At 47.2% G+C, this 26,218-nt stretch overlaps 1 protein-coding gene and 1 long non-coding RNA gene across 7 annotated transcripts; both read left to right on the forward strand.

Moving 5' to 3' along the window:
* The first annotated feature begins 29 nt into the window (after positions 1 to 29).
* On the forward strand, positions 30 to 12,372 carry LOC122214428. Its single transcript, XR_006199865.1, has 3 exons — positions 30 to 508; positions 7,164 to 7,306; positions 12,355 to 12,372. It is a non-coding gene; the product is annotated as an uncharacterized LOC122214428 (long non-coding RNA).
* Positions 12,373 to 20,017: 7,645 nt separating this feature from the next.
* GLYCTK (glycerate kinase) lies at positions 20,018 to 25,534 on the forward strand. 6 transcript variants are annotated; one of them, XM_042929579.1, is made up of 5 exons: positions 20,018 to 20,053; positions 22,342 to 22,757; positions 22,981 to 23,132; positions 23,770 to 23,945; positions 24,286 to 25,534. In XM_042929579.1, exons 2-5 carry the CDS (start codon positions 22,381 to 22,383, stop codon positions 25,150 to 25,152), a joined length of 1,572 nt encoding a protein of 523 aa, XP_042785513.1. In that variant the 5' UTR covers positions 20,018 to 20,053; positions 22,342 to 22,380; the 3' UTR covers positions 25,153 to 25,534. The 6 variants fall into 6 exon arrangements, with proteins under 6 accessions (XP_042785513.1, XP_042785511.1, XP_042785512.1 ...); XM_042929577.1 differs by lacking the exon at positions 20,018 to 20,053 and adding an exon at positions 20,072 to 20,409; XM_042929578.1 differs by lacking the exon at positions 20,018 to 20,053 and adding an exon at positions 20,072 to 20,345.
* The last annotated feature ends 684 nt before the right edge of the window (positions 25,535 to 26,218 follow it).

The raw sequence follows: 26,218 nt of genomic DNA on the forward strand, positions 1-26,218 counted from the left end.
CTGCCGAGGGGCCGACCCGGGCGGGGCGGGCGCCGCGCCGGCGGCGAGCGGAAAGGCGGCCGACAGTCGGGCCGCCTCCACCCCTTCCTCCTCCTGCACGTGCGGCGCTCTTCTGCCGGGACTGCGGGATCTCGCGGACCGTTCCTCCTCACAGTCGCCTCAAGGCCAACCGGCGCGGCGCCGGCTCATTGTGTCCGCCATCTTGGGACGACAGGCAGAAGCTGAGGGCGAGGAGCCTCACCGCAGCGCACGCCGGGAAAGGGGGCGGGGCGGAAGGGCAGCGCGAGAAGGGGCGGTGGGGCGGTGACGTCAGTGCGGCCGCCGAGGAATGGAGTGGCGGGGTGGCCCGAGGCGGCGATTCCCTGACGGGCAGTAGGGCGCGAGGGGCGGGGATGTCCACGGCCTTCCCTTTGGTGGGCCGGAAGTCGTGGGCTTTTGTGCGGGATCGCAGACCACTGGGAGCAGGTACTGCGAGGGTCGGCTACGCCACTGGAGCGGCGGCCTGGGGGTGAGTTAGTGCGCTAACCGCTGGCGGGCTTTGACTGCTAGTGCACCACAGCGCAAGCATAGTTTCAGTTTCAGGGCCTGGGGGATTTTTTGTTCGTTTTTTTTGAGCTGTATTATACGATAGACTGCACAAATTTTAAGTGATTTTTTTTCATTTGGATATACACCCTTGTAACTACTGCCCAGAACTTTCTTTTAAGACTTCTATAAAAACTTTTTAATTGACATATAACGTAAAGTGAATAAGGTGGACTAATTTTAAGTGTATAGCTCCACACATTTTTATAATCACTCACCTTTAAGTTTCAAGATGTATTTACAGGCTCAAAATTAATAGCATCGATTATAAAGAAATTCTTAAAAAGGAAAGTTATCTCTTATTCAACAAATTAAGTTCTCCCAATTTCCTCCTCCTTTATTCATATATCTACATAAACTTTATAAATGCAACCATCACTTCCCCCCAGGTTAGTATTGTATATTGCACATTTTTCCAGGGTAGTAAACCAAATTGTTGGTGGTGTTCTTAATTGAGGTATAATTGATGTACAGTAAAAACTGGCCTTTTAAATGGGTAGTTTTATAAGTTTTGACACCCATGTTCAGTCGTGCAGCCACCACCACGTTCAAGATGTAAAACAGCTGCATTATACTCTGGTTTGTTTAAAAGATTTTTTGCCTTAAAAGGAAGGAAAGTTGATCCCTAACAAAGGAAAGCGATATCTGATCACAAAATAGGTACCGGGCAGGCACCTTGGCTTTAACTTTCTGTGCAAGAGGTCAAACTCAGTGCAGCCTATGAGAGTTCATAGATCTCTAAGTTGCATGCAGCAACTCAAAGATTAATTGCCTGAGGTCTCTAACAATGGAGACAGGCCTGTTTATTTTGCTTTGCTAAACTGCAGTGGCTAAAGAGGAAGAAAAGGAAAAGGAAAGACTTAAACATTAAAATCACTGATATTAAGAAGATGTGAGGGGCGCCTGGGTGGCTCAGTCGGTTGAGCGTCCGACTTCGGCTCAGGTCATGATCTCACGGTTCGTGAGTTCAAGCCCCGAGTCAGGCTCTGTGCTGATGGCTCAGAGCCTGGAGCCTGTTTCAGATTCTGTGTCTCCCTCTCTCTGACCCTCCCCCATTCATGCTCTGTCTCTCTCTGTCTCAAAAATAAATAAACGTTAAAAAAAATTAAAAAAAAAAAAAAGAAGATGTGATATCCAGAGATCCAGATATAACCTGGACAATGGTAAAAAGAAAGCAGAAACCCTGGGCTAGTTGAATCTTTCTAGAAAGAACTAAGGGACATCCCTGGGTAAAAGGAAAGCCAGGATCCCTACACATAAAAAGAAGTTGTTCTTTGAAGGGAGAGGGCAAGATCCTGGCTAAGTCTGGGCTGCAATTGCCTTCACACAAAGAGCAGAACTTCTGGCTACAATTTGTTCTGGGATCTGGCAGAAGCCTGTCTGAGTGAAACCTGAATGGATGGCAACTTTCCAAACTGCGAAGCAATAGAAGAAAAGTCCTCTGTGCCCTGGAGCTCTCACTTCCCAGCAATTCCTCCTTTATTTCACAGGCTGGAAAGGCTGATGTAGAGTCTGCTTTGAATGCTTAAATGGCAATAAGGACAGGTTTGGTGCCATGTCCTGGAACTTCCAAGAAGTTGAATACACCAAGTGAGATACCATTTGTTTGAATTCTTTTAACCTACGGAAAACAAAAACAACCAGAGATAGAAACAACTGAATGTTGTCAGCTGTAAGAAAATCTTTTCTAGTTTTGTACTCCCTATACCTTTCCCAGATTTCACTGTTAAGACTGAAGTTTCCTCCCAAGACTTGACTCCCTGAATTATTTTTGGGATGGAAAAGTCATTTTTTCATATTTTAAGAGTGTCCTGAAATGGTTCAGCCTGTTTCACATTCCTCGTCTGGCTTCCTGCCCTGTTAGAGTGGGGCTCTCCTAGCTTCCAGTCCAACAGTGCCTTAAAGGCTGGACATTAAAAGGTGACCCAGAAAGGCTGGCTCCAGTGGGGGATGGGTAGACGGGACTGCTGCAGTCAAAAGTGCATCAAACTTCTTGAAGAGCGTCAGACTTAATTTTTTATTTTTCCTTTTCTTTTAAATCATTATTTCATTTGGGGCACCTGGCTGGGTCAGTCAGTAGAGTGTGTGACTCAATCTCAGGGTTGTGAGTTCAAGCCCCACATTGGGCATGGAGCCTACTTAAAAAAAAAGAAATCGGGACACCTGGGTGGCTCAGTCCATTAAGCATCCGACTCTTGACTTCGGCTCAGGTCGTGATCTTGTGGTTTGTGAAGTCAGGCTCTGCGGAACCTGCTTGGGAATCTCCCTCTCTCTCTGCCCTCCCCCCCCCTTGATCTCCTCCCCCTTTCTTTCCCTCTCCCCCTCCCTCAAAATAAAGAAATAAACTTAAAATCATTATTTTATTTATTTACTTAGTTTTCACACAAGCAAATACATATTCATTGCAGAGACACTAAAAAATACAAATTAGTAACAAGAAAAACAAACCTAGCATCCAGAAGTAACTGCTGTTACATTGGTTTTTATTAGGGTAAAATATACATGACATAAATTTTACCATTTTGATGTAGAACTTTTCAGATTTCTCCTTGAAATATATTTTTAATGGGTTCATAATTTAATATTTATAACCTACTCTTTTCATCCAATAGTATGAACATCTATCTTCTAGGTCAATGAGTACAGAACATCTTGAGTGGCTACATATGATTCCATCATGTGTTTGTGAAGTAATTTTGCTTCCCAATTTATCTAAGGTCCGGCCAGGGTCTGACTCAATTTTTTTTTTTTTTTTTTTTTTTTTTTTTTGAGAGAGAGAGAGTGAGCAGGGGAGAGGGCCAGCGAGAAGAGAGAGAGAATCCCAAGCAGGCTCCACACCCATCTCGGAATCTAACAAGGGGCTTGATCCCATGACCCTGAGATCATGACCTGAGCTGAAATCAAGAGTCAGACACTCAACCGACTGAGCCACCCAGCACCCCTGGCTCAATTTGTATTTTTAATTGAATAGATGAATTTAGGCAAAGGATTTCAGATATTTGGCCCATTTACCTTTTTTCTATTTTCTCTCTTTTTCTTCTAACACTTAATTTTTTTTAGAGCAGTTGTAAGTTCACATCAAAAGAGGAAGATACAGGGGCACCTGGGTGGCTCAGTCGGTTGAGCATCCTACTTCAGCTCAGGTCACGATCTCGCGGTCCGTGAGTTTGAGCCCCGCATCGGGCTCTGGGCTGATGGCTCAGAGCCTGGAGCCTGCTTCTGGTTCTGTGTCTCCCTCTCTCTCTGCCCCTCCCCCGTTCATGCTCTGTCTCTCTCTGTCTCAAAAATAAATAAACGTTAAAAAAAATTAAAAAAAAAAAAGAAATCTTATCCTTCCTTTCTTCCCTTATATAAAAAAAAAAAAAAAGAGGAAGATACAGAAATGTCGGGTATACTCCCTGTCCCCACACATTCATAGCAGCCCCCATTATCGACAACACCCACTAGAGTGATACATTTGTTATGAAGGATGAACCTATATTGACATCAAAATCTCCCTAACTATAATTTACATTGGGGCTCACTCTTGGTTTTATACATTGTATGGGTTTGGACAAACATATAATGACAAGTATCCATCATTATGATATCATACAGAGTATTTTCACAGCCCTAAAAATCCTCTGTGCTCCACCAATTCATCCCTACCACCCCCACCATAACTCCTGGCAAACCCTGATCTTTATAGAGCCTTCATAGTTTTCCTTCTTCCAGAATGTAACATGGTTGGAATCAGTATAAATATATTTTAAAAACCATAGCCATCCAACACTTGGAAATCAGTCGTAGCTGACAATGCTACATGTGGAGAAAGTAAAGGGTGTGTAGCCATAATACCAATTGCCTTGCATACATATACAGTTTTATTTATACACGTGATCTCTCACCTAATCCTCACAACTCTATAAGAGATGCAATTATCTATACTTTATAGGTGTGAAAATGGAGGCCAAGAGAGGTATTCCAGTAGCAAGTGGCAGAACCTGGGTTTGTCTGTAGATACCTATGTATATATGTGAAGCTTGACAATAAATGTGCATAGAGAGGAGTAGGTGGGAGTTGATGGATTAGTAGACATCTGAACATATGCAGAGACAGATGTGTGGACAAAGAGATGAGGCAAATAGATGAGGATATGCAAACCATTCCCCACAATCATGACCTTTCGTCTAACTTAGGACTCAGGATGTGGCTATGTTTGAACGTGAGCTCAGAATACTGAGTTCTGTCTCAGTAAACTTATTTTATTGTTTAGCAGTAAATCCAAACTCCATGGTCTCTTATTAATCACCTAGTTACCTGGATTCCAGAAAAACCAATCCCAGCCCTAGAAATTAGTGCTACCACTTGGCATCAGTAGCAGATAATGATATGTAAATATTTTGCATTTTGTATAACTGTTCCTACGTGTTGTCTTCAAAATAAAATTGCTTTTGCTGACATCAGTAAAGATATTTTAGTGGTCCAATCCAATGGTCACTGTTCAGTGCTTACCTTCCTGTTCCTGTCTGTGACATTAATGGTGTTGACCACTCCCTAATCTCTTCTCCATGGCTCCATTGACATCTTCCTGTTCTGACTCTTTTCACCTGACTGGACACACTCCTTGTCTCTTCCTAGCTGTTCTTTGGCCGCTGTAAGGTTGCCTGCTCAATAGCTTCCTCCTCTTGGCTCTTTTCTTTTTTCTTTTTTCTTTTTTTTTTTTTGAGACAGGGAAAGACAGAGCATGAACAGGGGAGGGTCAGAGAGAGGGAGACACAGAATCCGAAACGGGCTCCAGGCTCTGAGCTGTCAGCACAGCTCGAACTCACGGGGCTCGAACTCTCGGAGTGCGAGATCATGACCTGAGCGGAAGTCGGCCACTCAACCGACTGAGCCACCCAGGTGCCCCTCTTGGCTCTTTTCTGATGGAATCTTGATTTTGTTCAGGTATTCCTCCCTCCTCTGGATAGCAATGCCTTTTCCAAGAGTTGACCCTAGTCCTCTGAGATAAATCCTCAGTCTAAACCACCGGTTCTCAAAGTGTGGTCTTAGGACCAGTAGCCATCAGCCTTGCCTGAGAACTTGTCAAAAAGTCAAATTCTTGGGCGCCTGGGTGGCTCAGTCGGTTAAGCGGCCGACTTCGGCTCAGGTCATGATCTCGCGATCCGTGAGTTCGAGCCCTGCGTCGGGCTCTGTGCTGACAGCTCGGAGCCTGGAGCCTGTTTCGGATTCTGTGTCTCCCTCTCTCTGACCCTCCCCTGTTCATGCTCTGTCTCTCCCTGTCTCAAAAATAAATAAAACGTTAAAAAAATTAAAAAAAAAAGTCAAATTCTTGGGGCACCCAGGTGGTTCAGTCGGTAAAGCATCCGACTCTTGATTTCAGCTCAGGTCATGCTGTCACAGTTTGTGAGCTAGAGCCCCACATCAGTCTCTGAGCTAACCTCACAGAGCCTGCTTCAGATTCTCTCTCTTCCTCTTTCTGCCCCTCCCCCACTTGCTCCCTCTCACAAGTAAGCATTAAAAAAAATCAAGGGGCGCCGGGGTGGCTCAGTGGGTTTAGCGTCCGACTTCAGCTCAGGTCATGATCTCCTGGTTTGTGAGTTCGAGCCCCGCGTCGGGCTCTGTGGTGACAGCTCAGAGCCCGGAGCCTGCTTCCGATTCTGTGTCCCTCTCTCACTCTGCCCCTCCCTCACTTATGCTCTGTCTCTCTCTCTCAAGGATAAATAAAACATTAAAAAAATTTTATTAAATTTTTTATTTACAAAAATTTTTTTAACGTTTATCCTTGAGAGAGAAATAAAGGATAAATAAAACATTAAAATATTTTTTTATTTAAAAAAATTTTTTAACGTTTATTTATTATTGAAAGAGCGAGAGACAGAGCGTGAGCAGGGGAGGGGCAGAGAGAGAGGGAGACACAGAATCCGAAGAAGGCTCCGGGCTCAGAGCTGTCACCACAGAGCCTGACACGGGGCTCGAACTCACAAACCGTGAGACCATGACCTGAGCCGAAGTCGGGTGCTCAACCGACTGAGCCACCCAGGTGCCCCAACATTAAATTTTTTAAAAAATAATAAAAGTTTTTAAAAAGTCAAATTCTCAGATCTTGTGCCACACCTACTGAACTAGAAGCTCTGGGGGTGGAGCCCAGCAATTTGTTTTAACAAGCCCTCTAGGTGATACTGATACATACTGGAATTTGAGAACCCTTGATCCAAACCAATCATGATGGGTGGTCTTGTTTCCCTTCCAGTGATGGAATTAGGCTTGTCAGTGTGATAGTATTTTTGCTAATGAGAAATGAGAGGAAGTCTGCTGGGGAAGGGGTCTTGGAAGATTTCTTTGCCTCTTTTTTTTTTAAATGCTTATCTATTTTTTAAATGCTTATTTATTTTGAGAGAGAGAGAGAGAGAGAGAGAGTGCACATTTGTGGGATGGGGGGGGGGGTGCCGAGAGAGAATCTCAAGCAGGCCTCCGAGCCCGATGAGGGGCTTGAACCCACGAACCGTGAGATCATGACCTAAGCTGAAACCAAGAGTCAAATGTTTAACCGACTGAGTCACCCAGGCACCTCACAGTTTCTTTGCTTCTAAAAGAAATACAAGGAAGAAATGATCCCTCTTCATCCGTTGGACACTGTTGTGCTGGATGTGATGCCTGTAGCCAAGTCTGATCATGAGGAAAGCAGCCTAAAGGCAAGCCAGCAGGATGAGAATGGCAGAGCAGAAAGATGGAAAAGGTCCGTTATGGATTGAATTTTGTCCCCCCCCCCCAAAAGATATATTGAAGTCCCCACCCCCAGCACCCCAAAATGTGACCAAATTTGGAAACAGGGTTGCAGCAGATGTAATTAGTAAAGATGAAGTCATACTGGAGTAGGCTGGGCCCTGAATCCAATATGACTGGTGTCCTTATGAGAAGAGGAGAGGGGCTCCTTCGTGGCTCAGTCAGTTAAGCATCTGACTTCAGCTCGGGTCGTGACCTCACGGTGTGTGAGTTCAAGCCCCACATCAGGCTCTCCGCTGTCAACACAGAGTCTGCTTGGGATCCTCTGTATGCACCCCACTCCTCCCCTGCCTGCACTCTCTGTCTCTCTCAAAATAAACTTAAAAAAGAGAGAGAGAAGAGGGGAGAGACAGAAGGTGGCCCTGTGAAGTTGGAAGTAGAGATGGGAGTGTCTCCTATAGGTTTCAGAGAAACATGACCCTGGTGACAAATTGATTTTGGACTACTGGCCTCCAGAACTGAGACAATAAAACCCTATTGTTTTAGGCCACCCACTTTGTGTGAGTGTTAGAGCAGCTCTAGGACACTGACCCAGGGTCTTTGTGACCTGCACACCAACTCTACAGCGTCCTACCTTGAAATCCCTTGTTACGTGAAATAACAATTATTCCTTATTGTTTAAGCTAGTTAGAAAGTTGCCCCCCCCAGCTGTATTGAGATATAACTAACATATAACATTAAGTAACATGTACAACCTGATGACTTGATACACTTACATTTTGTGAAATTAATACCACAATAGGGTTAAGATTGGCCCATTTATTAAATTTTTTTTTTTTAATTTTTTTTTTTTTTTCAACGTTTTTTATTTATTTTTGGGACAGAGAGAGACAGAGCATGAACGGGGGAGGGGCAGAGAGAGAGGGAGACACAGAATCGGAAACAGGCTCCAGGCTCCGAGCCATCAGCCCAGAGCCTGACGCGGGGCTCGAACTCACGGACCGCGAGATCGTGACCTGGCTGAAGTCGGACGCTTAACCGACTGCGCCACCCAGGCGCCCCCCATTTATTAAATTTTTAAATTTCATGCTATGCAGTTTAAAGTGGAACCTCTCCTAAACAATATAGCTTCTAAAACTGAGGGCTCCTTATGAATTCCAATTCTTGGAGATAAATTTCTGAGTTAGAATGACCTATGGAGGGGCGCCTGGGTAGCTACATCGGTTAAGCCTCTGACTTTTGATTTCAGTTCAGGTCATGAGGTCATGGTAGGTGGGTTCAAGCCCCACATGGAACCCCATGCCAAGCCCCTTGTCATGCTGTTTATTAGCCTGGAGCCTGCTTGGGATTCTCTTTCTCTCTTTCTCAAAAATAAACAAATATACTTAAAAAACGAAGAATTTCAATGAATGGCTCTTAAGTCCTAGAGAAGATGGGGGTAGAAAATTTACAGAGAAAGTATCCATGTTTTCTCTAAGGTGGGTATTTGGAGCATATCAGAGGTGCCATTAAAAGAGCCCTTTTAGCAGCTTGTATTTTAAAAGGTCTACTCCCCACCCTCCTTTTTTCCCTTTATTCTTAGGCAGTTGTGGGCTATGTCATTTCAAGGACAGAAGATTAATAACTTTAAGGGGCAGAGAAAGAGCACAAGTTTGTTTGTTGTTGTTGTTTTTCTAAGTATAGGACAATTTTGTTCCAGTAGCTTGATCTTTTATCCATAAACAGGGGTGCCTGGCTGGCTCAGCTGGCAGAGCATGTGACTCTTGATCTCAGGGTTGTTCAAACCCTATGTTGGGTATAGAGCCTACTTAAAAAAAAGTACGATATCCATCAACATTTTAAGAGAAATAGGTGAGGTTTGTAAAGATAGGTCGGCTGTGACTTGTTTCTAGGCTGAATTTCTCATTTTATATATATATATTTGTAAAACAAAGGCGTTTTTAATTCCCCAAAGAACTGGATTATAGCCTGAATATCAAGGGATTAGCCCACCTTTTAAACTAAATTTGTTTCTTTATATCACAGAGATTTTTAACTAAAATGAGGATCAAAAGATTTATGCCTTTGTAAAGTTTGCATAAAGCATTTTAACAAAAGCCTTCTTTCTGAGTACTGAGTACACAGTTTAACCTAGGCTTCTATTCGACTCTGAATACTGGCCTTTTGCAGATCATTTATAGGAGGGCCTATGAGAAATGTGGATCACCTGTTTCTTTTGTGGAAGGGGTTTTCTCAGGGGCTAGTCTGGCCTATCTAATAACCGGTTTAATCTTGGGTCAGAAGAACTCCCCTTAGCAGCCAGTCAAGGTCTCTGTGAGTAGGGTTGTGAATAGCAATTAATTTTTCTAATTCTTCTCTAAATTTGGTAGGATCTTTTGAAAGTGGAGGAAAAAGGGCTTTATAATTCAAAAGATCCGCTGCTGTTCAAGGGATATGAATTCTTTGAAGTGGGGGGCATGGTTGGGTGGGGGGTGTCTAGGATACATCTGCGAAGGTTATTGCATAGAAATGCTTGAAGCTGGCAGACCTGATTACAGCAAAGTGAGCCTACTGCCTGTCCCAGTTGCTTCTGCTAAATTCACTTTTTGGCCTTCAGCATTTACAAGAGTAGCCTGTATATTTTGAACCTAGAGATGAAGCTGGAATGCTCTCTGCAAATCTTGTAGGGGAAGGGAAGTTAAAATAGGCAGATTTGAGATCTGGATTTTAAGAAAGGAAATGTAGTTTAGATGTGGTCATTTGTCTTAGGTCTAATTTTTATCTTGTCAAGGCAGTCCTTAAGCCTAGCTATTATTCCAATAAGACAACTGAGAGTCCCTTATACAGGATTTTTTTTTTCAAATATAGTCAATTTATATTTTTTCAAATATAGTCAATGTCTGGCCATTGATGAATAGGATCTATTAATAGGGACTCAAACCAATAAGCCTTTTAATGGTTTAACCAAAGATACAAGGGGTGTCCAGAGAGGGCATATATGATATAACCCCCATGATCCAAAAGTTCACTCCCAAAATTAGTCTAAGAACAAAGACCTCTGTTGCACAGGAGGTAAGGAAGTCTCTGGTCTCTCATGAAATGGTGAGATGCTTCTAGTCACAGACCCTCTAATTTGTGACACTGGGTGGGTGCTACTGGGATGGGATTTTTCTAGCCCTGCCAAGCAACGAAGCTTGGACAACAAAGGCCCCTTATGGGCTGGGACCTTTTATGACAAATGCCCCTGCAAGCTGGCCTGGCCAGACAGAGTGCAAATTGTAACTATACGTCTCTATTTGACTGGCCACCAAAGTGGACCTCAGTAAGTGTACCCTCCTGAAGGCAGAAATCAGAGAAAAATGTTCTCATGGGTCACAAAGCCAAACTCTTGGGACACAGAACAAAAGGAAAAACCTCATTCTGTTTTTACATAGAGGATCCACAGCACAGTTTGTTTAAATGGATGGCCAGTCTCTTTAACTCAACAGTCTCTGAGGTCAGCTTGAGAGTTGCCCAAGGAGCTAGTTCCACAATATTTTCTCCTGCTAATCTAAATTTACAGGAAGAAAAAAAGATTCTCACCACTCTATCTCCATTGGACTCTGTAGAGCTTCCAGGAGGCTGACATGGTAAGAGATCTTACCTTTTGCCAGTTGGATGTTGGATGTTGGATGTCCAGGATCTCTCAGCTGCTACAGTGTCTGGAGCGAGCGATGTCCAGTGAATTAAAGTATCCTGCCAACTACACCAACTGAAGAGAAGAAAAAATTCTTCTCTACTCTCAACATCTTCCAACTGGACTAGGAATTAAATTGACATGACACAGATTAACGAACAGGAAAAAATACCAGAGTTTCATTACGCATGTACAGAAGTCCAGTTATGGAATTGAGACTTCAAGAAATGATGAAGGCAGGCAGTTGTCATACTCTTTAGACAAAGAGACAATAAATCTGTGAGGAATTGACGGAACAAAGAAAACTTAACTTTGGGAGCCTCAATTAGTAAGAAATTCTAAACAGAATTTGGGCTGGGGTCATAAATTAGTAAAAAGTAACAAGAGTTATTTATACAGCCTTCTGGGCTCTGAATTTCCCATCTCTGGTGAGAAGGGTGTCTCTTTATCTCCTGGTACAGGGAGGGTACCTTTCACCTGGGAGATTTATTTTCTGCTTTCAGGGGGACAGAGGAGGGTCTGAGTGTCCTTCTTGCATAGGCTGTTTCTTCAGTAAATTTTACTTAATATACCAAAGTGGCACGTTTTGGGGTAGCCTGCCCTTGGCCCCTTCAGGCAGTCAGGCAACTGAGGGGTTTTTTTGTTTTGTTTTTAAGTTTTTATTTATTCATTTAAAGTAATCTCTACACCCGATGTGGGAATCAAACTCACCATCCTGAGATCAAGAGTCATGCTCTTGGGGCATCTGGGTGGCTCAGTAGATTAAGTGTCTGACTCTTGATTTCGGCTCAGGTCATCATCACATGAACCGTGAGATCAAGCCCTGAGTCGTGCTTGGTGCTGACAGCGCAGAATCCCTGCTTAGGATTCTCTCTGTCCCTTTCTCTCTGCCCTTCCCCCACTCACATGGGAGCTTGCTATCTCTCTCTCAAAATAAATAAATAAACATTAAAAAAAAAAAAAAAGAGTCATATGCTCTTCTGACTGAGCCAGCCAGGTGCCCTGGCAATTGAGGTTTGTATACGATATGCTGAGCCATGGAGAAAAGGGGGGGGGGGCTAGGGCTTCAATGGGGAGAAAGACAATTCATAAGAAGATGAGAAGAGCAAATGTTTGGTAAACAAATGTTTGTCACGCGAGGCAGATAAGTTTTCTGTTTTTTTAAACAGCATTTTAAAAAATCTTGTTTGTTTGTTTGTTTGTTTGTTTGGAGAGAGAGAATCCCAAGCAGGGTCTGCACAGTCAACGTGAGGCTCAACACGGGGGCTTACCCCCACGAACTGTGAGATCATGACAGCTGGGATCAAGAGTTGGACGGGCAAGGGACTAAGCCACCCAGGCGCCCCACAGATAAGTCTTTCTGATGTAAACAGTTATCTCTGGTAACAGCTCTCTTCCTGTTACAGGCCCTCTATCTGAATTCCTTGGGCGGTTTTCCTGAGTCAGCTTAATTTCCTTCAGTTCAAAACAATCTACATGCCCAAGTGGCACACTCTGGGGTTGTGTTTTCTACTCCCCCTCAACTTCTTAAACAAGCCCTCACAATAACTACAGTTGTGTGACTCTTCTTTGGGAAGGCTGTGTGTGTGTGTGTGTGTGTGTGTGTGTGTGTGTGTGTGTGTGAACATAATCACCACAGAGAAAAGCAAAATGTTGGAACACAATTGCAACCCATGGTAACTCCGTACAGCACATTTCAGCTGTCACACTCAGTTCACATAGAACACTTCTCACCTGACAAATTGCCTGCTTTTGCTAAATGAATGCTTCATTTCACGTACCACCAATAGGAAATAATGATGGCCATGCATGGAGGTAACATTCCTTTTCCAAGGAACCCGGGGCTGATTTCATATAATTCATGTGGCTTGTACCACGCCTGAATTACATGCAGTGTTCAGTTTCCCCCAAGGGATCAGCCTGTGGACGACTCCCAAGTGTGGCCTTCAGCTACTGAGTGAGGGAGGGTTTCTAGGTCTCTTGCCTAAAGAGCTCTCCTGGGCCCAGTGGCCAGGACATGCCTGTCATAGCGGGGGAGTTCAGATGTTCTCATTACAGCCTCAGTACTGCCCAGGAACCACAGTGCCACCTCTGCTCCTCCCCACCCCCCCCCCCCGGCCCGCCCCCAGTTTGGACACTGGTCCTCCTAACATGTGACCACCTACTGGAATTCCTCAGAGAGGTCCTGAGCCCTAGGACCAGGGGGTCTGAAAAGAGGGGGTCTGAAATCGACTACATAATTTTCAGGGCCGAGTACAAAATACAAATATGGGCCCCTCCTCAAAAAATCATTAAGAAATGCTAGACAGCAATGGTAGAATATTTGACAATATTCAATCTTCGAGTGCAGGACCCTTCTGACCTTGGTTCCCTGTGTGACTACACAGGTCCCACACCCACAAAGCTGGCCCAGCCACAACTTTGAGCCTTTCTACATGCACTAGAAACATATTGTTTATTTAATGCTCTTAACCCCATTTTAATGATGAAGACTGAGAGGTTAAATAACTTTCCTAAAGTCACACAGCCAATAAGCCTTGAGTCTGGATTCATACTCTGCTTCTGACTGGAAAGTTCCAGCCCAGTTTCTAGGGCAAAGGGTAGGTAGTCATTCACATTTAACAAAGTCCATTGTTGGTAAACAATGCCTTTTTGTTCTGGAAGGAAGGGATGGGTTCTTCCCAGATAAACCTAGACTGCTCAGATCCAGGAAGAATTGCCTAGAGGCCCAGGGCCTCTGCCTCTAAACAAACAGAACTATTTCAAAAGGCTTAAAAATCCTTTCTGACAATTCAACCTGAAGTGCTTTGGCAATCCCCGATCTGTCACAGCAGTGCTGCTTCTGGGAGCGTTATTTATACCCCCCACCCCTCCTTGCAAGAAAAATAGCCTATGGTGTTTCACAGCTTTCACCTAAGAAAGCTCCACTGCTGGGGTGCCTGGGTGGCTCAGTCAGTTAAGCATCGACTCTTGATTTCAGCTCAGGTCATGATCTGAGTTCCTGAGTTTGAACCCCGGGTGGTTCTCCCTCTCTCTCTGCCTCTGCCCGCTCATGCTCTCTCTCTCTCAAAATAAATAAAATTTAAAAACTTAAAGAAAAAGAAAACGCCACTCCTTCCGGCCTCAGGACCCTATCCATCCCCACATCGGAGCTCTGGTGTCTCTGGGGTCTCCCAGTGCACCCACCTTGGGCCTGCCCTGGAGAAGGGTCTAGCGCTGCAGAGACAAAAGCAGGGGTGGAGGGTGGAAGAGGAGGCTCCTGAAAACTCACTGTAGAGCTGGCCCTGGAAGCCCCCAAAAGGGATCTCTTTACCCCTTGGTGCCACCTCCATGAGGCATTAGGGGCTGAATGCTAAGGAAGAGGTCCAGGATGTCAAGGATAAGTGGAAGGGAGGCCATGGAAACCAGGAGTGCCTCCCTGAGAAGGCAGCTGCCTCCAGTTTGGAATTGATGATGGAGAGCCTGATTTATCCCAGGTTTTGCATAAATTAAAAAAAAAATCACTGCTTTATTTTAACAGTGGATTTTAAGGTTTCTCTTATGGATGCAGTATAATAATTCACAATAGTTTTTACACTGAATAACCAAGCTGAGTATATCTTATTGGAGAAAAGACGGAACATGTTCATGTTCAATATTTTTATTTTTGGTTCTACATCAATCTTACATTTCCTGCTGGTCCTGAATTCTTGCAATCATTTACCTTTGTCCAGTCACAATTAAAATGCAGTAAAGGAAGAGAACCCCAGAGGCCACATGAACTGATGGAATAAAAATCTGCCCCACCACAGAATCCCAAGACTGATGCAAAGAATTTCTCCTCATGAAAGTTGCTTTCTGCTTTGTGCTCCTGCCTTGTGGTATTGATTAGTGTACAAGACTCTCCTGAATTTGAACATACAGCAAGATGTTCTTGATCTCTTGGTGCATCTAGCAAGATGAATGCCAGTGAGAACCAACATTTTCCAGATGATCTGACATCAAAAGTAGATCACGATTCTAAAATGCAGGTCTTGATTTCTGAAACTAACTTGCAACAGGATAAAGTGTACATATCAACCAGCATAGGCTAGGTTATGGTGCAATAACACAAACTCCCACATCTTAGTAGCTTTTTTAAAAAAAAAAAATTTTTTAATTTTTTAAAATTTTTTAGACACAGAGAGCATGAGTCGGGGCAGAACAGAGAGAGAGGGAGACACAGAATCCAAAGCAGGCTTCACCCTGTCAGCATAGAGCCCGACGCGGGGCTCGAACCCACAAACTGTGAGGTCATGACCTGAGCCAATATCGGATGGTCAAATGACTGAACCATCCAGGTGCCCCAACATCTTAGTAGCTTTAAACATCAAAGGTTCACTTTCTATTTTCAATACCTGTCCTTTGTGGGTTAGCAGGATGGCTCTTCCCATCTGTCACTCAGGTTTTAGGTTGGCAAAAAAGCCACCATCTTGAAGGTTGTCAGTTGCTAAGCCCAAGGGGAAAATGCTCAGGAAGGTTTCACCTGGGCAGCTAACTGCCCAGAAATGAACCACACCACTTCTACTCGCTATGCCACCGGTTGGCCATAACTAGCTGAATGACTCTTCTCAACCACAAGAGGGCCAGGAAGTGCTGGAAGGGGAGAGAACTGGACTTCGGTGGTAAATAGCACGAGCACACACCACCATGGTTTGAGGTTGGAGGATAACAGGGTGAATGTCGATAGAGGGACAGGGACTTGAGGGGGACGGCTGCTGACTCTGCCGGACTGGCAATGTGCACTAACACTCCAAACCTCCACAGGCATCTGAAACCTCAAACGGCTGCAATCATTTGTGATCAGCTTTCTCAACAAGCAGGGCTTATTTACAGCAAAGTTCCAAGGTCAGAAAGCCCAAGACTGAGCACTGATCTCACAAATTTGTACCATTCACTACCCTGATGACCTCTTTGAGCTTGTGTGCGGGGAGCGGGGCCGGGGGTGGTGGTGTGCAGATTTCAGAGTTACAGGGACCAAGTACTTCACCCATGTCGAATTCCTGAGATTCAGCACTGTTAGTGGAGACGGGTACCATTACTGCCATCTTCCCCTGGTCACTGATGACCTAACCTCACCCAGGAACAACCTCTTCCTTTGCTCTAAAAGGGGATGTTTTAGAGCCACCTGGGTGCCTCAGTTGGTTAAGCGTCTGACTTAGGCTCAGGTCATGATCTCACGGTTCGTGAGTTCGAGCCCTGAGTCGGGCACTGTGCTGACAGCCCGGAGCCTGGAGCCTGCTTCAGATTCAGTTTCTCCCCCTCTCTTTCTGCCCTTCCCCCACTCGTGTTCTGTCTCTGTCTCTCTCTCTCAAAAATAAATAAACATTAAAAAAAAAAACTTTAAAAGGGAACATTCAAATTAAAGCTTAATCCAGGGGCACCTGGGTGGTTCAGTTGGTTAATTATCCGACTCTTGATGTTGGCTCAGGTCATGATTTCACAGTTCTTGAGTTCGAGCCCCACGTTGGGCTCTGTACTGACAGTGGGGAGCCTACCTGGGATTCTCTCTCTCCTCTCTCTCTCAAGACTAATAAACTTAAAAAATTTTAAATTAAAGCTTAATCTGATGAATAAATTCAGTAAATTCTCCCTCAATAGGGTATAAGTAATGTACCCCAGTACATGCCTTCTTTCCTTCAGCTTGCTCGAATAATGCAGAAGGCTTATATATTTGACTTAAATGGTTGTTTTTCTTTTTTTAAAGTAAGCTCTATGCCTAATGTGGGGCTTAAACTCACAACCCCGAGATCAAAAGTCACATGCTCTACCGACTGAGCCACCCAGTCGGTAAATTATCTTTTCAACAGTTTTTTTTTTTTTTTTTTTTAACGTTTATTTATTTTTGAGACAGAGAGAGACAGAGCATGAATGGGGGAGGGTCAGAGAGAGGGAGACACAGAATCTGAAACAGGCTCCGGACTCTGAGCTGTCAGCACAGGGGCCCGATGCGGGGCTCGAACTCACGGACCGCGAGATCGTGACCTGAGCCGAAGTCGGCGCTCAACCGACTGAGCCACCCAGGCGCCCCTCAACAGTTTTTTTTAAACATAGAATAGCATTGCAAAAAGTAACACATATGTAAGCCTTAATAATATTAGAATACCATTTTAAATACCTGTTTAGAAGTACTATAACTTATTTGTATAAATTATCTTCTCAATGGATATTTAGATTGCTCTATACTCACAACTCTGGGCTGGATATCTCATGTCCATTTAAAGGGGATCAGAATATGCCATCCCAAAATATGCCACTTTGGCATAAGGATTACTTTGAATTGAAGAAATTTCAGGACAGATGCAGAAAAGGCTCCCTGCCCTCCTCCTTCCTACATAAAAGCAGGATATAAATTTCCAATGAGAAAGAGTCCTCCCTGTACCAGGAGAGGGAGAGCCAATGCCAAAGGTGAATCTGTACAAACAAATCTTACTAACAGCAATCCTTATCTTCTATTAGTTCCATATATATAATATATATATTTTATATATATATATCTTCCATATATATATAATATATATATAATATATATATATATACACTTTCCCACAATTTATTACCCGCACAAGTATGAACCCCTTTTGTCTCGTCACATCTTTCAAATTTATTGCTTTTTGTTTAAACTGGTATATATATATATATAAGCTCTCAGGCCTATTGGCCTCTTTGTGGTTTTTACTTCATTTCTCTGAGGCCCCCCATATACATATGAAATAAACTTTTCTCTCTGTTGATCTGTCTTCTGTCAGTTTAGTTCGTAGGGCCTCAACCACTGAACCTAAGAGAATAGAGGACAAAGTCTTTTTCCTTCCCTACATCATCTTTGTCTACACAACCAGTTATTTCCTCGTACTGAAGTTGCCTGTCACATTTTTTAATTAAAAAAAAAATTTTAATGTTTATTTTTGAGAGAGAGAGAGAGAGAGAGAGAGACAGAGTGCAAGTGGGGGAGGGGCAGGAGAGGGAGACACAGAATCCGAAGCAAGCTCCAGGCTCTGTCTGAGCTGTCAGCACAGAGCTGGATGCAGGGCTCACACGTGACCTGAGCCGAAGCCAGACACTTAACCAACTGAGCCACCCAGGCGCCCCCTCATTTTTGACATCGATACTTACTGTCAAAGTGCACTTAAAAAGACTATAGGCATATTCATGCCTACTATCAAGGTATGTGTATGCATTCTGATGAGCCCAGTTGTTTTCTTAGATCTAAATCCCACTGCTTCACGAAGGCTTCTACTTGTTATTACCATTATTTCTTTTCCTTAAAAAAAATTTTTTTTTAATGTTTATTTATTTTTGAGAGAGAGACAGCATGGGAGGGGTAGAGAGAGAGGGAGACACAGAACCTGAAGCACGCTCCGGGCTCTGAGCTGTCAGCACAGAGCCCGACGCGGGGCTTGAACTCACGAGCTGTGAGATCATGACCTGAGCCGAAATCAGCCGCCCAATCGACTGAGCCACCCAGGCGCCCCATTTCTTTTCCTTTTGTGAAATTCTTTCTACTTTGGGTCTGCAGCACTTTGTAGCTGAGTACTTACTTCACTGTTCTCTTGTCAATTTGTTAAAAAAATAAGGAAAGGAAGAAAGAAAGTGGGGTGGGAGATAAAAAATATAGAAATTCCAGCTTTTATTAGTGCCTGGTCCTATGCAAAGCAGTAGAGATGCAAATATAAATTAGACCAAGTCACCACCTTCCAAGAACTCAGAGTCCAGTGGGCATTTAAACCTTGCTGTTAAATACATCTTGTGAGTAGTGGGGTGGGAGAAGGATTTAAAACATGGGTATAATTAGTCTTCCTGCTTACAGTCTGACAGAACAGCATTGGCATGGTAAATGGTATCCGTTCATGAGTCTCTGGCACTAAATAATGAGAGAGGTGCTCAAATATACATTCCTTCTAGTAATGGGGGTCTGCAATTACGAAAGCAGAGTAAAATTCTCAACTCAAAGTACCACTTCTTACTCATCCCAGTAGCTGTAGCATTTGACCTACACAGAAAGTCAGGGAATGTCTGCTGAATGCTGGAGGAATGAATAAATGCAAGCTGAACCAAGACTACTTACTATCTGCAAGGAAAAACTGAAATTTTAAGTATTGACAATCTCCCCACATCTAAGGAGGGCAGATTCTCCTGAAGGTGCCTTTGTTTTGATGATGGAGAGGGGAAGTTTGGGAGAGGGTGACAGGGAATAAAAGGTCCTCTGTTATAATTGTAAAGAAAAATCCAGGGAGACAGCTGGGAAGGGGTTAGGAGGAGTTCATGAGAGCAGAGCATGGTTTGGAGACCTATGGAGAGATGTGGCAGCTGCAAAAGGAAACTGGTGGTGGTGGTGGGGATATGTTTTAAGATTTTTAGAAAGTCTGCTGTGTGATTTGTGATGTAACTCCCTCCCCCCATCTCCCCAGGAGAATATGTTAAAAAAAAAAAATACTCTTTTGTGTCTTTGGAGTCTGGTCAGGACTTGTCTTTTGAATGCGGGAAGGCATCAAATCAGGCTCAAGGGTGGACACAGGCTGAGAATGGAGAGAGTAAGGGAGACCCAGGGTCATTCATGTTTACAGGCAGCTTGCCCGCTCGAGGTTCATGCAATTGGTTGGCCACAGAGGAGAGGGGTGAACACAAAAGAGTTGTGGGATTACAGAGGTGGAGAGGAGCCGGGATGATTTAATCTGGCTCCAGAAAGGGTGAATTGTGGGGAAATCGTAATTCTCAGTCCCTTTGCTCAGTCTATTGCCGGGCACCTAACAGGAGCAAGGAATGTATTTGCTGATTGATGGGATCCTACGGGATAAAGGAGGGGACGCTTACGGCAACTGGGTGAGTCAGAGATTATTGCCCCCGTTGCAGAGATGAAAGCAATACAGCCTGAAGGTGGCTCCACCCAAGCCTCCCAAAAGTCCGAGTGGAGGAAACGCCTTAGTTCCCACTCGCACAAACCTCACAACCCCCCTCCCACGGCAGTTTGTGCCTGGCAGCACCCCAACCCCGCCCCCTCTCACCCCACACTTCCTGATTCCGCTCCGCCCTACCCGCGAGTACTTCCGGTCTCCGGCACCGGAAGCCGCGACCCAGAGCGGTGGGGCGGCAAGTCCACGGCGCGAGGGCCCACGGAAGAAGTCCTTGGGCCGGGCAGTGGCGGGTCCAGGTGGTGGCGGGCCATTATTTCTCGGGTCACTACCGGACATCACGCGGCAGCGAAGTTCCCTCGGAAAGGTCTAAGGCGCCGGTAGAGAATGACATTACTTCCGGAGCATGTGCGGGCAGGAAAAGGCCGGAAGTGGCTCCAGCCCCACTTGGTGGCGAGGAGGAGTCAAGGAGGGTCTTCTCGGTGTTGCCGGATTTATCTCTGGAGTACCTGGGAGTTTTAGGAGAGAGGGTGTGTGAATAAAGAGTAGCAAGTAAAAATACAGGACGTGCAGTTAAAATTTAATTTCAAATAGGTAACTTTTTTTTTAGTGTAGGTATGCCTCAAATATTGTATGGAACATACTTGTATTTTAAAAATCCCTAATTGAGGGGCACCTGGGTGACTCCGTCAGTTAAGCCTAGGACTCTTGATTTCAGCTCAGGTCATGATCTCAGGATGGTGAGATTGAGCTCCCTGGTCAGGCTCTGCTGATAGGGCAGAGCCTGCTTGGGATTCTCCATCTCTCTGCCCCTCCCCTGCTCATTCTCTCTTTATCTCTTTTTCTCAAAAAAAAAAAAAAAGAAAGAAAGAAAGATCTGATTTATTTGAAATTCAAATACATCTTATATTTTAACTGGCAACCTTTGCCTTGAACACCCCTCTCCCCCGAGCTCTGGTGTACTGTGGCAAGGCCTGTGTCCATCTGGGAAAGAGGTACAAAGTTCATGCAGGCTGTCAGGCTATTGCTAGATTCTAAGCCACTTTTGGTTCCTAGCCTAATGGGCCATCCCCAGGGGCTTCCTGGCAAAAATTGAGCCCATTTTTCAGAGTCCATATGTCAGCACCCTCTGTGTTCCTTTTAATGCTGGAGTCAGGCAGCATTGGTCTTATGGGAAAGCTGAGAACCATGCTGGCTAAGTGGCTGAGGACTACACATTGTTAGGTCTTTTGAGTGTGGGATAAAGTGGGGCTCAGGTTTTCTGTGTTAACAGTGGGCAGCTTCAGAGAGACCAAGGATGTCAAGGGGAAAGCGTTAATCTTCTCATCCCACCTCTCATTTTGTATGTGAGGTCCAGTGAGAGAAAAGGAATTGTCTCTTTGGTAGAGCTGAAGCCTGATTCCCAGCCTCCTTCCCCTGTTCTGTGCATACTTGTGCAGTCAGCTGGCAGCATTTATGGTGGGCATTGTTAAAGCAGATGCCTTTTTTAGAGATGAGCTCTTTGGGGCTTTATTGTCCCTGAATTCCTTTACAGCTTCCTGACCTTCACCCTGAGGCTACTTTAGCCTTTACCTTGCCCAGTGGGGAAAATGACTGGCCTCAGTTCTGGAAGCCTGGCCTTTCCTGCTCCAGACACTCGGCTCTCACTCCTGTGGGTGGTGTGACCCAAGACTTGTCTTGTTGGGTCAGAGTGAAAGGCATGTTCTTAGCAGAGGTGGGTCTAGCTAGCCAAGTAGGTGGAAGGGTGTCCTTTTTTGTCCTGCAGTGTGGGCCCCAAGGTATATGGCCTTATTGTGGTGTCTAGGGACTTATCTGAGGTTACATCATGAGCCAGTCTTTGCTGCCATTTCTCGCTTGAACCCAAACCTTTTGCTGGACTGGCCTTGAGCACTGGGATTCCTCAGGCTGTGTGTCCTGAGGATGTGCTCTGGGTCTGCCTGTCAGTGCTCCTGTGAGCCTACAGCCTCCCCACACAGACCTAGGCTTCCCAGACCAGATCCATGAGCTAATGAAATTGAGCAGGTTACAGGTCATCGGGCTCAGGGTCAGTTGGTGGGACAGCCGGCAGCCTCTTGGCAACAGAAGTGGTAAACAGGCAAGGAAGGAGTGCCAGAAAGGGGTGTTGCTCCTGGACGAGGGCTTAGAAGTGAAGGGGGTGGAAAAGGGGTGGGGCGGGAGCCCAATGAGAGGAATTGCTCCCTCTATGAATGATTAACTCTCAGCCGAAGCGGGTGGCCTAGGGGAGGGCTCGGCTAACAGGACCTTTGGACCCGGGGCAGAGTGTCCAGAGGGCCAGAGTAGAGCCTGCAGAAGAGAAGGACATGGTAGGTGGCTGGCTTGGGCTCCGAGAACTGGAGTTAGATGAGGCAGCTGAGGGCCTCAGAAAGTCTTGGACTGGCAGATGGCCCATTGCAGCAGCCACTGTGGGGTCCAGCGGCCCCAAGCCCTCAGAGAGGTAGCTGTGGTGGTGGTGGTGGGGGTGACTCTGGTCTTGCAGCGGCCTTACTGGTGCTTTCTTCCCCCTAGGCAGCCATGGGTGCCAGGTGGTGCTGAGAACAGTGGGGCATGGCTGCAGTCCTGCAGGTCCTGCCCTGCTTGGCCCGAGCCCCCTTGCGCCCACTCCTCTTGGGTGGCGCAGTGGTCCGGCTGGCCAGTGGCATGGCCCTCGCGGAGCAGGCACGGCAGCTGTTTGAGAGCGCTGTGGGTGCCGTGCTTCCAGGCCCCATGCTGCACCGGGCACTGTCCTTGGATCCTGGTGGTGGGCAGCTGAAGGTACGGGACCGGAGCTTTCAGCTGCGGCAAAACCTCTACCTGGTGGGCTTTGGCAAGGCTGTGCTGGGCATGGCAGCTGCAGCTGAGGAGCTACTGGGCCAGCATCTCGTGCAGGGTGTGATCAGCGTTCCCAAGGGGATCCGTGCTGCCATGGAGCATGCTGGCAAACAGTAAGGAGCCTTGGGGGGCTGCTGCCCACTGTCCATCGGGCGGGGAAGCTAAGCCAAACTCAGGCCCCATCGGGCCTCCCTCCCTCACCAGCATCCCTTTCCTTCTGGGTCTAGATTGGCTCCAGGATGGGTGCCAGTTGGCATCCTTCACCTGTACAGCTGGGAAATCAGGTGGAAGGAGAGGAACTCACCCCATCTCTTGCTGTCTGTTCTGTCTCTTCAGGGAGATGCTGCTGAAGCCACACAGCTGTGTCCAGGTATTTGAGGGCGCAGAGGACAACCTCCCAGACCGTGATGCACTCCGGGCCGCACTGGCCATCCGGCAGCTGGCTGAAAGCCTCACAGCTGACGATCTACTGCTTGTGCTCATCTCAGGTATGGGTGCCAGGTTGGCTCATTCAGGACAGTTTGGGGGATGGTGGTGGTGGTTCCAAATACCAGGTCTGTGAGAGATGGTTGGTCTGAGCCCTCGGGGTCACAAGAGCAAGGGAGGCAGTAAGGAACCTGGATGGCTGACCCCCAGGTGGCCCTGGGTATTGTATCTGGCCTCCCCGGAGCTGTGGGGTCCTCCCCTGACTGACCCTATTGGGTGACCGTGAGGGGGTACATAGGGAACATCTAACTCAGGGTGTTGCAGGAAAAATGTCCCTGCTGTTGCTGCTCTCTTGCCAATGTGATCTGGGGCTAGAACCCAGGTCTCTAGCTCCCACGGAGCCCCTCCTTGGTCTCACTGTCTCCTCCTGGATGAGGGGCAGCCCCTATTCCAAGTTCTTATGGAATAGTTCTTTTAGTGCCTGCTGGGACCTAGGCTACCCTAAGGCAGGGCACAGCCTCAGGGGCCCAGGGTGTGGTGACTGTACACACGGTCACTGCATGTCCACACGGGGGCACCCTAACCCCACCTTTCCAGCATCCCCTTCCCTAATGTGGGCACTGCCTGCCTGCTTCCCTGAGTGGGGAGGTTCCTTTGCAGTTCTGTCCCATCTTCCCAACTTCTTCACTGTCTCTGCAGGTGGGGGCTCAGCCTTGCTGCCAGCCCCTATCCCACCCGTCACACTGGAGGAAAAGCAGACACTCACCAAACTGCTGGCGGCCCGTGGAGCCAACATCCAGGAGCTGAACACAATCCGGAAGGCCTTGTCCCAGCTCAAGGGTGGGGGGCTGGCTCGGGCTGCCTACCCTGCCCAGGTACATGGGTTGCTTCTACCCCAGGCAGCCCTGGGCTGGAGGAGCCCACATGCACCAGGGAGATGAAAGCCTAGAACAACAGACAGATTGGTAGGGGCCTGGTGTGGGAGTCCACAGGACTAGCTGAGAGGGGCCTCAGAGAGGAATGGGGGGGGGGGGGGTCCAAGTGACCACATGTTCTACAAACCCCCTTGGGAGGGGTTAGAAGTGGGTAAGAAAATGCACTGGGCAGTGTGAGGGTGTGTGGATACATGGTAGGGGGCGTGTGGTGGTTTATCCTCAGTGGCTGTAGGGTGAGGGCCAGGAGGGACTGAGCCTTGCTTCTGCGACCCCACCCCAGGTGGTGAGCCTGATTCTGTCAGACGTGGTGGGGGACCCTGTGGAGGTGATCGCCAGCGGCCCCACTGTGGCTAGCGTCCACAACGTGCAAGATTGCCTGCACATCCTCAATCGCTACGGCCTTCGTGCTGCCCTGCCACGTTCCGTGAAGACTGTGCTGGCTCGGGCTGACTCTGACCCTCATGGGCCACACACCTGTGGTCACGTACTCAACGTGATCATTGGCTCCAACGCGCTGGCGCTGGCCGAGGCCCAGCGGCAGGCTGAGGCGCTGGGGTACCAGGCTGTGGTGCTGAGTGCAGCCATGCAGGGCGATGTGGAAAGTATAGCCCGGTTCTACGGGTTGCTCGCCCAGGTGGCTGGAACCCGCCTCACTCTGGCTGGGGCTGGAGCCTCTGCAGAGGAGGGTGAACAACTCCGTGAGCTGGCAGCTGAGCTCCAGCTCCCAGACCTGCAGCTGAAGGAGGCTCTGGAGGCTGTGGTGAGGGCCAGGGGCCCCGTCTGCCTGCTGGCTGGTGGTGAGCCCACAGTGCAATTGCAGGGCTCAGGAAAGGGTGGCCGGAACCAGGAACTGGCTCTGCGTGTTGGAGTAGAGCTGGGACGACAGCCACTGGGGCCTGTAGATGTGCTGTTTTTAAGTGGCGGCACCGATGGGCAGGATGGGCCCACAGAGGCTGCTGGGGCCTGGGTCATGCCTGAGCTGGCCAGCCAGGCTGCCGCTGAGGGCCTGGACGTGGCCACCTTCCTATCTCACAATGACTCACATACCTTCTTCCGTTGCTTTCGTGGTGGGGTGCACCTGCTGCACACAGGGCTGACTGGCACCAATGTCATGGACGCCCACCTTCTGTTCCTGCGGCCACGGTGATGGTATAGGTTGTGTTTTAGGAGTACAGAGGAGGCCTACAGGACAGCATCCTGGAGCCGACCAGGGTTGGTCCCCAAGGCCTCACCAGGCCTTAGGGTTCCTTCTTTTCTTGGCCCAGGCTGCTTGGTTGGCCCTTATACCTCACACCCATGGCTTCTGCTCTGTGTTCATTCCTCCAACCGGACTGGCAGATGGGGGCTCTCTTCTCCCTACTTTCTGCTGTGACAGATAGCAGGTATCTCTGAGGACTGGGATGAGCCCCTTAGCCAGTTTGCTGTTCCCAGTCTTCTCCCCACCCACCCCCAGGCAGCCCCTCTGCTGAGCTCTTGAGTGTCCTTTCTGTGGGGTAAAGCAAGGACTGTAAATAAAAAGAGCCACACTATGGGTTCTCCATGTGTTTTCCCTCTGAGCGAAGACTCACCCAGAACTGCTGGGAAGGGGAGTGGGATCAGCCTGCAGCCCCAGCGCTAAAACCCTACAGGAGTTCCCCACACCCTGCTCTGCAGGGTATACTCAGCACTTGCTTCACTTAAACAGGAGCCTAGGAAGGTTGAGCCTGGCTTCTGACACATTCAATGGGGACAAGCAGAGAGGGAGGACAGGCCTAAGGACTGCAGACTGTGGGGTCTGAAAGCAACTGGCCACCTATCCAACTGTGACTCCCCTGTGGCCTCCCTGTTGCAGTCTCCAGCTTCTGCTTGCTGTGTGCCTTGCTGGGTGAATGCTTACTGTCCACTAAGTCTGTCCTTCCCTTCTGTGTTTGGAAAACCCTTAGGCACAGACCACACCTTCTTTGGTTGATCTGCCCTTTGTTTACCCACGGGCTACTCTCAGCCACATAGGATTCTGGACCTTGTTTTCTTGTGTCAGGCCCATTTTTCCAGGTGGAACATCCCAGTTCCTTTAGCTGCTCCTCTGGAACCCAGTGCCAGCCTTGGAGTGGTGGTCTCCAGCGCTGAGATAGTGGGTCAGAGTACTGATGGGATCCAGCAGCCCACCTGGCCATTCTCCTGTTACAGTTGGCCAGGGAAGAGGTCAGTGGGGGTGGGGGTAGGGAGAGCAACAG

The sequence above is a fragment of the Panthera leo genome, chromosome A2 (genome assembly GCF_018350215.1).
Source record: "Panthera leo isolate Ple1 chromosome A2, P.leo_Ple1_pat1.1, whole genome shotgun sequence".
NCBI classification, from domain to species: domain Eukaryota; kingdom Metazoa; phylum Chordata; class Mammalia; order Carnivora; family Felidae; genus Panthera; species Panthera leo.